Genomic DNA, 12,572 nt, shown 5'->3' with positions numbered 1-12,572 from the left:
GCGCGTAAGCCCTTTGGGTGGGCCCGCTTCACCTTCAGGGTAATACCTGAACTCCGTAGACCAGTGAGGCTCAGGAGTTCTTTCGCTGTCTGATCCCTACCTAACCTTTTAACTCTCACTGCTTTGTTCCTGCCCTGTTTGGGCTGAATTAGCCACAATTTTTCCCAAAAGACTGTGCTCACTGTCTCCTCTGAACCTTTGCTGCTCTTGCTATCTGGTTTCTCCTCCCCTCCCCCGTGCAGCTTAGCTTCTTCCATTTCTGGGGGACAAAACACCATGACACACTCCTCTAGGAGGCTTCCGTGACCTTCTGCCGTCTGTCCCATCTCTAGATATCTCCTCTTTGGGCTCCTGCGGTGCCCCTTCTCGGCCTTCATCAATGCACGCATCCCACATACCCCAATTACCATGTGGCTTGTCGTGTCGCCAGTAGACTTGGAGGGCAAGGACCTTTTTGTCTTTGTGTCCTGGCTCATTGCCTTGCACCTGTAGGTGCTCTGTAGATGTTTATTAATGAAGGCCATCTGGAAGCTCCGGGCCTGAGAGACGGGACACCAGGCTCTACCCCTAGTTCTTCCTCCCCCACTTGTGGCCATCAGGCTGCCCCGTTCCTCCTCTGAGCTTCCATCTCCTCACCCATAAACTGAACATTTTGGTCTGATGACTCCAGAACCACAGCTCTGACCTGGGTCACATATCTTTTCATTTCTGATTGATCCTTGTAAATAAGAAGGGACAGGCAAACAGCCTCAGAATCTAAGTCTGCAACTAGCGCCAGACGATTTGCTGCAGTAAAATTCTAGTTGGATGATGTTTCTTCTCACATTTGGAGAAAAGATGCGATTGTGAAATATTATTTTTGGTTCCAGCAGAAGATGAGGTCATTTAAATGCTGCCGAGACGGCTCCCTTTAATGTATCACCTCTGTTTTGTAAATAATCCCTTCTCTTTTTTTGCCTCTCTGAAGAGATGCCTGTGTAAGCATCACACACTAATTGGCGTTTTATAGGAAAGGGTAGCACTTTGACAGCATTAATACAAAAGTCCATGGCAACCAGTTTTGCGTGGTTTGGCTTATTCTCAACAGGCTGACAGAGTCTCATTGCCCTTTAAGCCAGTGTAAAAGGAAGCAAAGGCTTGAGCCATCTGTCTAGACAGGAGCTGTTTCAGAACTCAGTCGTCTCTACAACTGGATTGGGTGTTCACACGCTAAACATTGGCAAACATGCAGGTTTCCCATCTGGGCAAGCCTCTTAATGTCACTCTCAATAACTTCTGAAAAACCATAAGATTAATGTATAAACATCCCGTATTTGTTAATTCCGTGGCATTTATGCAATATTGTTATATGCTAGGCACTGTTCTAGTTGCTGGAGAACCCGTTGATAACTGAGAGACAAGGTTCTATCCTGGCACATTTATCACAGAGAAGGGGCCACAAGCAATTAACAAGCAAATAGCTGAACCTAAACATTATGTGGTGACAACAGGTACTATAAATGAGACAAGCAGTAAAGTGAAAGGTGCCTGGGCTGTGTCCTGGTGGGGAGTTAGCAGAAATTGGCACCGGTGAAGACCTCCTTAAAGAGGCAATGTTTGAGCTGAAGCCTGAGTGTCAGGAAAGGGAAGCCTTGCAAAATCTGGGGGCGGAATATTTCCAGGGAGGAGCCAGCCCTTGCAGCTGTCCTAGGCAGGAGTGATGGAGTGTCCCCGGGAGCAGAGAGACTGAAGCACAGTGTGTGATGGAGAGAGCACGAGGAGGTGGTTTGGGAGCATGGACGGGACTAGATGGAGAGGTTGGGTGCGCCATCTCAAAGATTCAGACCCCAGTCTGAGTCTAGTAGGAGCTGTTGGAAGGTTTAAGCTGAGTGCATCATGATGTATGTATTTTTTTTTAAGATTTTATTTGTTTATTTGATAGACAGAGATCACAAGTAGGCAGAGAGGCAGGCAGAGAGAGAGAGGGGGAAGCAGGCTCCCTGCTGAGCACAGATCCCGATGCAGGACTCTATCCCAGGACCCTGAGATCATGACCTGAGCCAAAGGCAGCGGCTTAACCCACTGAGCCACCCAGGCGCCCCATGATCTATGTATTTTAAAAGTTCACCATAGAGGGGTGCCTGAGTGGCTTAAACAGTTAAGCAGCAAACTCTTGATTTCAGCTCAGGTCATGATCTCTGAGTCCTGGGATCAAGCCCCACATCAGGCTCCATGCTCAATGGGGAGACTGCTTGAGGTTCTCTCTCTCTCTCTCTCTGCCCCCGCTTATGCTTTCTCTCTCCCTCTAAAAGAAATAAATCTTAAAAAAGAAAAATTCACCCTAGATGTATAATGGAGAATAGGAGATTGTAGGCGAGCAAAAAATAAAAAGGGAGATCAGATTGGAGGCTACTGTACTAACCTAAGCTAGACATATTGATGGTCTTGGCAGTGGTGGTGGCCGGGGAGCAGTAAGTAGATGGATGTGCGTGTGTTTCACAAGTAGAACCCACAGGTCTTGCTTATGATTTGCATATAGGAAATCGAAGGAGGAATCAAGGATAGCTTGTGGGCTTTAGTTTGCATATCCTCCTTAGCTTAAGTAGATGATGGTGCCTTTCCCTTGGAGGTGGGAAAGCCAGGAGTGAGAAGGGGGCAGTCCTGTTTTGACCATTCTGAAGTGTGTATTACATACCCAAGTGGGCTTGAAGGGGGAAGTTGGAAATATACTTCATATTATCATATTTAAGTTGGCCTTTTGATTTTCTGCCAGTGCCAGGTTTAGCCTCATAAACTTCAAACGCCGATATTATTTGTAACTGAACACTGCTTTTAGCCGTGGGCAGCTAGATTTAATGCCGACAGTTGGACAATTGAGACTGATAACATCTGCCTCTTTCTTCCTGTTTGTGCCTTCCTTTGTGTACCTCTGAACTCCTCCTTAGATGATCAAGAAATTCCAGAGCAGGGAAACTTGCATGGACTTCTTTGAACTCCCCGCTTAGAGTTACTACTTTAAGTTATGGAGGGAAAACTCATGCTACTGGATAAAAGTGAAAACGAAGATCTGCTTCTTGACTAGCGTACTTGGGGGCTGTATTACAGATTGGTCATCCCTGCCCTCTGAAGCCATTTTTTTTTAGATATGTGTTTTATTTTACATTCAGCCATGTGTGTGTGTTTGGGTATGAAGAGGGCATGTGAGTGCTCCTAATGAACACTGCCTTAGTTCTTTCATAACAAGGATACATTAAGTCATTACGCTTCCTCCATGATCATAGTTTTGCATGTTTCTTACCACAAGTTCTATTTCTAAAAGCATTTAAAAATGAGAAAGGATTGTGTATCAAGTATTGTCATACCCTCTGTGAACCATACGTGACATGTTCTGTTTAATGAAAAGACGGCAAGATGGGGGAGATGGTGGTGCAGCTTGTAATGGGATAGATAGGTTTTTACTAATTTGGGCAAAAGCCCAATGGATTTGCTCATTTCTGGACTCCAATAATGTTCCCTGTTGCTTTGGGGAAAGGATTTCACAGCTTTTCTGTACTGGGCAAGGAAGGAACACTGTCCCATATCTTCAAGACCCTAGTAGAAGATATACCCTGGTATATCTTCCATGGAAAGAACAACTGAAGCCACCTTTATGCCCTAGTTTCTCAGCTACTTTGTTAGGCCCAGGGAGGCAGCCATAGGTCCGACCCCTGTGCTAGAGTGGGACGCCCCATAAGCCAGGACGACAGCTAGTCAGCACATCCCTGAATTTGTTCCCTTTGGGCTGTGTACTCGGCCACAGCACCTCATACACTAGAAGTGTTGAAATCTGCCATTTCATCAGTAGCACTGACTCTCAAGGATGGCTTTTTGGAAAGAGTGGAGCTGTGAGAGGCTTTGAAGGCCAAGGATGTTATTTCTGAATGGAGAAGAGAAAAAGGTGTTCCAGAGGTCAGAGGCAACAAACCAAAAGCCATGGAGTCCAAAGTGAGGTGACTGGATGATATAGGGATTGTTGACAAGTTCATGAACAACTGTGGTAAGCCAGTGACTTCTGAAGTTACATTTGGCCAGACAGGCATCGTTTGTCTGTGGTCAGCAGATGAGGGAGACTGTTGGCACCACTGCACGTTCCCGGAGCCGTGGACCCCAACAGAGCACGGCTGTGCTGGAGAAAGCGGAGGATCCAGCAGGTCTCTGTCTGTTAATAATTTCCCCAGACATTCATTCCTATTGCTGCACATCCGTGACTGTTTAACATCTGGTTTTTTTACTATTGCATAAAGTTTCATTTTAGTCTCTGACGGTGTATATTTCAGATTTTCTGAATACCTCACATTCTTCCTGTTTTGTATGCAGCTTAAATGGGAAGGTTGCCTCTTTCTAGGAGGAGGATGGCTTTGTCCATATTGGACCTTAATGGTTCCATCGGACCTTCGTGATGGATGAGGAGAGGATATGGTTTTTGTTTTATATGTTGAGGAATGCATTGTGACCAATACCCATAGATCTAGAGAGAAAAAGAACTTACAGGAGTTAGCCTAACGTAAGACCCCCACCACCACCACCAAAGTAAATCACCTTGGAAGGTTTTGCTTTCATTTCTCTGAAAAAGCAAGTATCTGAAGGAACTCAAACATTTTACATCAGCTCATGTCTGCATCCTCAGGGTAAAATGGGGAGTCAAGTGAAGAATTTAACCAAAGCAGAAAAACTACCAGCAGTCCAGAGGACTTAGAGACACGATGAGTTTTTTTAAAGAATAGATTTTTATAAGGGTTGAAGCATGTTTTAATGTATTTAAAGCGTGTACAGACCAATGTCTGTAGAAGCCAATAACAAGCTCATCAATTAATTTCCTGTTTTGATTTCTCCCACCAAAGATCTCATTTTTATGTTCTACGGAGGTTTGAGATTCAATTCAACATGATGGGTTGTTTTTTTTTTTTAATGATATATAGTGGACACACAATGTTACATCAGTTTCAGGTGTACAACATAGCAATTGGGCAACTCCACATTATGCTACACTCACCGCAACTGTAGCTAGCATTTGTCACAATGCAACACTATTACAGTACCATTGGATGTATTACAGTATGATGGTTTTACCATATGTATGTGCATATACAGATAATATAACGTTACCAGTCAACATTTATTATGTCTCTACTAGGTGCCAGAAGCATTACTGCTTCCATAAATATCTCATTTACTCCTAATGACAAACCTGAAAGTATTCATAATTATCCCCACTTTAGAGTCAAGGAAAGGGTTTTAGGCATAAAGACTTTCATCAGTACTAAGTGGCAGAGCTGGGCTCAAATTAGTTGACATCTCCCAGCACCAAGACCTTCCTTTCATCTTCTTTCATCTTCCTTTATTAATTAGTAGCTGTGTATAAATAAGTGGAACCCAGACACAGCCAGTGTTTACACACACAGTGGTGTCCGTGTTTCAGGCAGAAGAAGCTCTATTTAACAGCATCCTGGTCAGGAAATTGGATAATCACTTTTGCCATCCAATATTATAGCCACTTGCCACAGGTAGCCATTTAATTAAAACCAAATGAAGTAAAACATTTAGCATCTCAGTTGCTACTACCCACATTTCAAGCACACTATAACCATATGTGGCTAGTGACTCCCTGTTGGATGGTGCAAATATAGAACATTTCTGTCATCATAGAACATTCTGTTAGACAGGACTGGCAGCTAGAGACTCCGATCCAGCACACAGAGCTTTTTCTTCTGCGGTCATCTGCAACACCTGTTGACAAGTGATGGGTATTTGGCTTGACCTAACAGTTCCACTCTCCTGGGTCAATGCCATGTGTCTGTCCATATACTTCATAGTGTGCTCACTCTTTCTTCCAAGGAGGAAGTTGGCCGGATATGGAAGATGGAGCTGCTTAAAGAATCGGATGGGCTGGGAATTCAGGTTAGTGGAGGCCGAGGATCAAAGCGCTCACCTCACGCTATCGTTGTCACTCAAGTGAAGGAAGGAGGTGCCGCTCACAGGTGACTAGATAACTCTCCCTTTTTCTCTGCCTCCTTATCCTCTCCCTTCCCTTCCTCTGGGCATAGGACTCTTCCACTTGCTCAAAGCCCTGGTAATTACAGTTCCTATAAAATATGCTAGAGCATGGAAGAAAATCAGGCATGAGCAGTTCCAATTAAACACACCTCTGGGCACAGGAAGTGGGTAATTTGCTGGAGATGGTGCAGGCTCCTCTGAATCAGAAGAGATCAGATTTCTTTCTAATCTGTTTTGAGTTTCTACCTATCCTGACTTTTGAGATACCGGTAATATGGGGTTCCCTATTGAGATCGCGCTATGCAACAGAACACCACATTCCTGACATCTTAACCCCCATAAGATCGTGGCTAATGACTTGAGAAAGTAATTGCTTTTAAATGTGACCGCAGTTCATGTGCTGTGTCAGGTCCACCAGGATTCAACACGCAGTTATATACGTGTGTCATGGAGATGCCAAGGGGGAAAAAGTAAATGTGAATTTTTCTCCTTGTGACCTGAACAATTCATACTTCAAAACATGTTTTTTAATCTTAGCTATCGTCTTCAGTAGGAAAAATGACGGTGCTTAGGCAGAGCATGTACAAAGAAGTCCATTTGGAGTTACAAGGATGTAACTGTCCCAAACTGTACACATGTTTTTGCCTTGCTAGCTGATGGCTTCTGTGTATATGGGGTGTCTACTGTTGGCAAGGCACGCTGGGGTGGATGCACATGTGTGTGCCCTCACGAATGCAGTAGGTGTGTAAAGGTAGAGTTTCCCAGATGAGGGAGGTAAGCCTAGCTGGGAATTTGGGGTTCAGTCCAGGTAGCATCATTATAAGGGGGATAGGGCAAACCAGAGTGGCGTTGGCCTGCCTTAGACAGAGACAGCTTTGAAAAATATATCTCATAAAGTGGACCTAAAGGAACTAGAGGTAAAGATTGGAAGACAAAGGAGAGGTCAAGGGTACAAACTATCAATGTGTGTCATGTCCCAATTCTAGTCTCAGAGTAAGATGCTAGCAACTAGAGATAAGAATGACTGCACTTGTTAGTTACCGGGGCAGCAGTCATTATGGAAGGATTAAGACCTTAGTTTTTATCCAGAAAAGCATCACTAAATTTCCCACATGAGATATGCTTTGAGGAACTCCCATCAGATAACCATTTTCCCATGAATCCTAGGTCTTAGGTTCTAGCATGTCTTTGGAAAGTTGACAATTGGGAAATTCCTGTGCCCAGAGATAAACTTATATAGAACTGTTCTTGTCTGCTTTCTATGTGAGCTGCTTCTAGTGGGTTTCACCATTTTCTCTTCACCCTTAGCCTGGAGTCGTGTGCATGTGTCTCTGTGCTTCTGGAGTATATAATTCAAATGTGGGGCATTCTAGCTAATGACAGGAGATGAGACGAATGGAATTGAAAAGGGAAATAAGAAAAAGGAAGGGGTTAGGAATGGTCTTAAGTAAATTCAAGAACACTGGTCAGAACTTTGCATTCTGTTTTAGTCCTGAATCCCTCTCTTTCTTGGTGGCCACCCACACGCCTCCTTGAGGTTCTCTGTCGGCTTCCTATTCCCCTTCTCTTCCCAGTCCAAGCAACTAAAAGGGTTCTTGGCATTTTTCTGCTTTAAGGATTGTTGAAGGACAGAAGTCAGAGGCTATCAGAAGTCTCTGATGCCTCCTATCTTCGTGAAAGCCTAAATTCATGGAAGAGATTATAATGCATGCCCTAGAGAACTGAGAGGAAAATGAACGAGGGAGGAAAGGATGGAGAGAAGCCAGTTGATTTGCTGAAAGAAAGCAAGGTGGAAAGAGTCGACGCATTGGAGAGAAAGCTGCGTGAATCTAGGAATACTGCAGACAGGCATAGGTCCCCGAGCAGCACCTTGGGTGTTGATGGAAAGCCTTCAGTCCCCGAGCAGCACCTTGGGTGTTGATGGAAAGCCTTCAGAGGGGATGGTGGAACCCTAGGCTTAGGGATCATCCCCCTCAGATTTCCTGTCCCATATTTAGCAATGGAGATGAAAGACCTTTGGCCCCTTTGGGATCATGGAAAACTAGACCAGTAGAGGTTCAAGGGGAACCCACTGGACTATTGATCCATCGTGATTGAGGACACCTGCACGGTGCCCTGGCAAGTGTGCCACCCCCGCCCTTGACCCAGCCTAGTGCAGGCAGCCCCAGCCCAGTGGGAAGGAAGCTTTAAGTTAGTTATAATTTACTTTGGAGGAATAAAGGAACACATTTGTAGACCAGGTCTGATACCTGCAATAGCAGTAAATTGGTCAGTCTGTTCGATTTGGTATTCATCCTCCTGAGGAAGCCAGGCTGTAGGATAGAAAGGGCCATGAGAGGCTCGATCCTCAAGGTCCTATAACTCTGCGTGTGTGTTGGGAGCGGGGAAACCGCAAGCACGTGCACATCTGTAGCGCGCCAGGTGCCACAGAGGAAATCTGTCCAGGGCCATGTCACCTGGAAAGAGAGAGGACAGCAGGTTAGAGAAGGCTTTCTGTTGAGTCTAAGATACCTTTGTCTGGGGCGCTTAGCTCAGTGACTCGGCTGCCAACTCAATTGTGAGGGCAAGATGGCATTAGGATGGAGAATGGATGGAATGACTAGACTATCCAAAAACCTCGGGGTCTCCATTCCACTGTCATTGTGTGCCCCTGGACGGGAGGCATTTCATGAAGGTTGATGCAGGGAGTGGTAGTGACTTAAGAGCTTGCTCGCTGCCAGGTGATGGTGTGAAATCATGGAGCTTCCCTAGGCGGGCAGCGGGACCCAGCCAGACCAAAGGAAACATCCCAGCCCAAACTGTCGCTGGCCATCTCTGCTTTTTCCTTAGCCTGATTTTAACTGTGCCCTCTCGACCCTCCCCAGCTCCAGGAGAATGTCCCTTCTCAAGTCCAGAATATCTTGACAAGGGATTTTTTTCCCCCGTCTCCATTTCCTCAGGGACGGCAGACTGTCCTTAGGAGATGAGCTGCTGGTAATCAATGGTCACTTACTGGTGGGGCTCTCCCATGAGGAAGCGGTGGCCCTTCTCCGCGCCGCCACTGGAATGGTTCAGCTGGTGGTAGCCAGCAAGGTAGGTAGTTTGTTTTTGGTTCTGGTTTTTAATATTTTTAATATTAAAATTGGTGGTGAATTTGGATTTGAGCCCTCCCCCGCACACACTCACACACACTTTGTGCCACACACACTCACTCCACACCTACTTGCAAGTTTACCGGAGCCATTTAAATGGCCGTGATTCTCCAGGACAAGCCCATGTAAGCGGCCTTGAGCTGAACTATTTAGTAGATGGAAGAGCAGTAATAGGACTAAGGAACTGGGGCGGGGGGTGGTAGGGAGGACAGAAGGACAAGGTAGAGAGAGCAGCACCTCTTCCAGGGAGAAGCCAAAGAGGAGACATGGATGCCCACTGGGTGGCAGGGATGCAGGAAAGGTGTGGAGCTGCACCTCTCCCAGGTCCCGGAGGAGGAAAGGGTGCCGATGTCCTGGGCCCCCAGCCTCCACTTTGTCCCCTGGTGTCACCAGCCTCAGTGCCCTGGATAAAGGCTGCAGGCTTCTACAGCAGCGTGACCAGAAAGAAGAGGACCTGAGCCCCCTTGCCTCTGCTCCACGGTCCCCTCTGCTGTTGATAAGACAGGAAAGCGCCCACAGGACTCAGGAGTTAGTGCGAGGGAGCTACTAGGCTTCGTTCTCGTGCATGGAAGCAGTGATGGGAAGCCACCCCAGTCCTAACCCTTCACAGCAACACACTCTTGCCAGTAGGACTCATTCTTTCCTCATTATTCCTAGTATTTTTTTGAACCTAACATCCAAAGGTTTTTCTATATTTTCTCTCTTAGATTACAAGGTGTGTTGCCTATTTTTGGAGTATTTAATAACTAGAATATTTTGAACTCTCTGAAAAATCTGTTTTCCTCCTTTTACACCTGTCACCAGTCCCTTAACCCGGACTCTCGGGCTTCCAACAGCAACCCAGAGCCTTGGCACAGACTTGGGAGGAAGGGTTGGCACTGAGGCCCTGGAGGCAGGGGTCGAGACCGTCTCCACTCACAGGCCCCCTCCTCCCCTCCCAGAGATACCATGGGGCGCCCTGGTGTCTCCTCACTAGGGACAGGAAGGGGAGCAGAGCAGGGATGTTCCCTCTCAGCCTGTTGAATTCCATAAGAGGGAAACGCTACAAGGGAAGGACAAGCAAGTTCTTTTCAGCCAGAGGTGATGGGGTTTGAAAAGCACCATCGGGTCTTAAACACTCACACAGACTGAGGCCTGTGTTTGCACAGCCCACCTCCCCATAGTCTGTGGCTCAAGAATGGGGTGTGTGGGGGGGTTCCTGCGTAAGCATACCATGGCCACCAAACCTTTATTTCTATACTGACATCTTTCTCCTGCTAGTTCAGAAAATGGGGAAGAGAAAACCTTTTCTAGGTCAAGCTGTTCCCCGCAAACACATGAACACAAAGAAATCATAAAATAAAAACAAAAAAAGGTCCACTCATCACTTGCTTATACCGTACATAAAAATAAATTTTAAAAATGGATGAAAGACCTTAATGTTAAGACAGGAAACCATCAAAATCCCAGAGGAGAACACAGGCAGCAACCTCTCTGGCCTCAGCAGTAGCAATTTTTTACTAGACACGCCACCACAGGCAAGGAAAACAAAAGCAAAATGAGCTATGGGGACTTCATCGAGATCAAAATCTTCTGCACAGCAAAGGAAACAATCAACTATCAAAAGGTGGCCTACAGAATGGGAGAAAATATTTGCAAATGACATATCTCATAAAAGGTTAGTATCCAAAATCTACAAAGAACTCAAACTCAGTACCCATAAAGACAAACAACTCGGTTAAGAAATGGGCAGAAGACATGACTAGACACTTTTCCAAAGAAAACATCCAGATAGCTAACAGACACATGAAAAGATGCTCAACATCACTCATCATCAAGGAAATACAAGTCAAAATCACGATGAGATATTACCTCGCACCTGTCAGGATGGCTAAAATTAACAACACAGGAAACAACAGATGTCAACGAGGATGTGGAGAAAGGGAAACTTTTCTTATACTGTTGGTGGGAATGCAAACTGGTGTAGCCACCCTGGAGAACAACATGGAGGTTCCTCAAAATGTTAAAAACATAATTAACCTACAGTCCAGCAATTGCAGTAATAGGCATTTATCCAAAGGATCCAAAAATACAGATTTGAAGGGGAACATGCACCCCAGTGTTTATAGCAGCGTTATCAACAATAGCCAAACTATGGACAGAGCCCAGATGTTCATCGACTGATGAATGGATAAAGAAAATGTGGGCTGTGTGTCTGTCTGTGTGTCTGTGTGTGCACACGCACAATGGAGTATTACTCAGCTATCAGAAACAATGAAATCTTGCCATTTGCAATGACAGGGATAGAGCTAGAATGTATTATGCTAAGTGAAATAAGTCCTTTAAAGAGAGACAAATGCCATATGATCTTATTCATATGGGAAACTTAAGGAAGAAAATAGATGAACGTATGGGAAGGAGGAAAAGGAAAAAAGGAGAGAGGAAACAAGCCATAAAATACTCAGCAATAGAGAACCAACTGAGGGTTGACTGAGGAAGATGGGTGGGGAGTGGGCTAGAGGGGTGATGGGCATTAAGAACACTTGTGAAGATGAGGCCTGGGTGTTGTGTGTAAGTGATGAATCACTGCGTTCCACTCCAGAACCAGTATTGCACTGTAGTATTGCGCTACTTAAAATTTAAATAATAAAAAGTCGACTCATGGGTAAGCATAATTAAGGAGCATACAAGGGGGTTTTGAAAGCTGGTTTCCTGGATGATGCCTGATCTGTGATCTCACTCACTGGCTCAAAGAATGGACATTAACATGTATCAGGTATCCACAGGGTACAGGGGCTTTCTCCCTCTGATCTCATTTAATTCTTGAAACCCCATGAGAGAGGTATTAGTTCTTCTTATTCAAAAGATGACATTAACATCTAAGTGGTTATTTCTTTTACCTGGAGGTCACACAAGCAGTGGGGGACAGAAACAGGTTTCATCGTGGACCCGTAAGTTTCATGCTTCTTCCCTGTATGGAAAGCTGCCTCTTATCAAATAAGATATGAAGGACACGGAGCCAATGGCATTAGAGAAGGATAATGTGTTCCCTCTGGAGGCTTTGACTTTAGGGACAGGCACTCAACCTACTGCCCTTGATCAAATGCATTGAGGCCTAAAGATGACCAGACCGCAGAGAGGCGATACCCTTCATTTCTTCCCATAGGCTCCGTTCACCGCTAGGCAATATGTTGCTATAGCAGCTGCCCACTGTTTGTTCCTAAACTGAATCCCCACCCTTTAAGACGCTCAGCCACCTTGGAGAGAAAAGTCTTTCCACACCTCTTGGCATCCGTGCCTCTTTGTTACCCAACAAGAGCACGCAATCCAGAGTCTTTGTTTTGTCTTCACATTTGAAGAGAGGAACCGGGGGGAAAGAGCATTTGATTTGCTGAGTACAAAGAATAATAAAAATGTAAATTATTATTGTAGGAAGTAGTCACTTTGTCA

At 45.3% G+C, this 12,572-nt stretch overlaps 2 protein-coding genes across 14 annotated transcripts in view; both read left to right on the top strand.

Annotated features, from left to right (window-relative positions):
• Positions 1-12,572, top strand: part of PDZD2 (PDZ domain containing 2) — a 350,615-nt gene that overhangs the window by 261,162 nt on the left and 76,881 nt on the right. For 9 of the 13 annotated variants that reach the window (XR_014309966.1, XR_014309967.1, XM_082724475.1 and 6 more), the window contains 2 exons: positions 5,854-5,996; positions 8,952-9,084. The exons of 3 other annotated variants lie outside the window; for them this stretch is intronic. Coding sequence is in view for 8 of the 10 variants with exons in the window: in XM_082724475.1 (XP_082580601.1) it covers positions 5,854-5,996; positions 8,952-9,084 (276 nt within the window). In the remaining 2 variants the exon portion in view is untranslated. The remainder of the gene's footprint in view (positions 1-5,853; positions 5,997-8,951; positions 9,085-12,572) is intronic. One more of the 13 variants, XM_082724472.1, reaches the window with a different exon arrangement.
• SUB1 (SUB1 regulator of transcription) overlaps positions 3,857-12,572 on the top strand; it is a 484,727-nt gene continuing 476,011 nt past the window's right edge. The window contains exon 1 of the mRNA XM_082724499.1: positions 3,857-3,862. The gene's annotated coding sequence lies outside the window, so the exon portion shown is untranslated. The remainder of the gene's footprint in view (positions 3,863-12,572) is intronic.

The sequence above is a fragment of the Mustela nivalis genome (genome assembly GCF_964662115.1).
Source record: "Mustela nivalis genome assembly, chromosome: 3".
Lineage (NCBI taxonomy): Eukaryota > Metazoa > Chordata > Mammalia > Carnivora > Mustelidae > Mustela > Mustela nivalis.
Note: the sequence above shows the minus strand (reverse complement) of the source record. Positions and strands in the feature narration are given on the sequence as shown.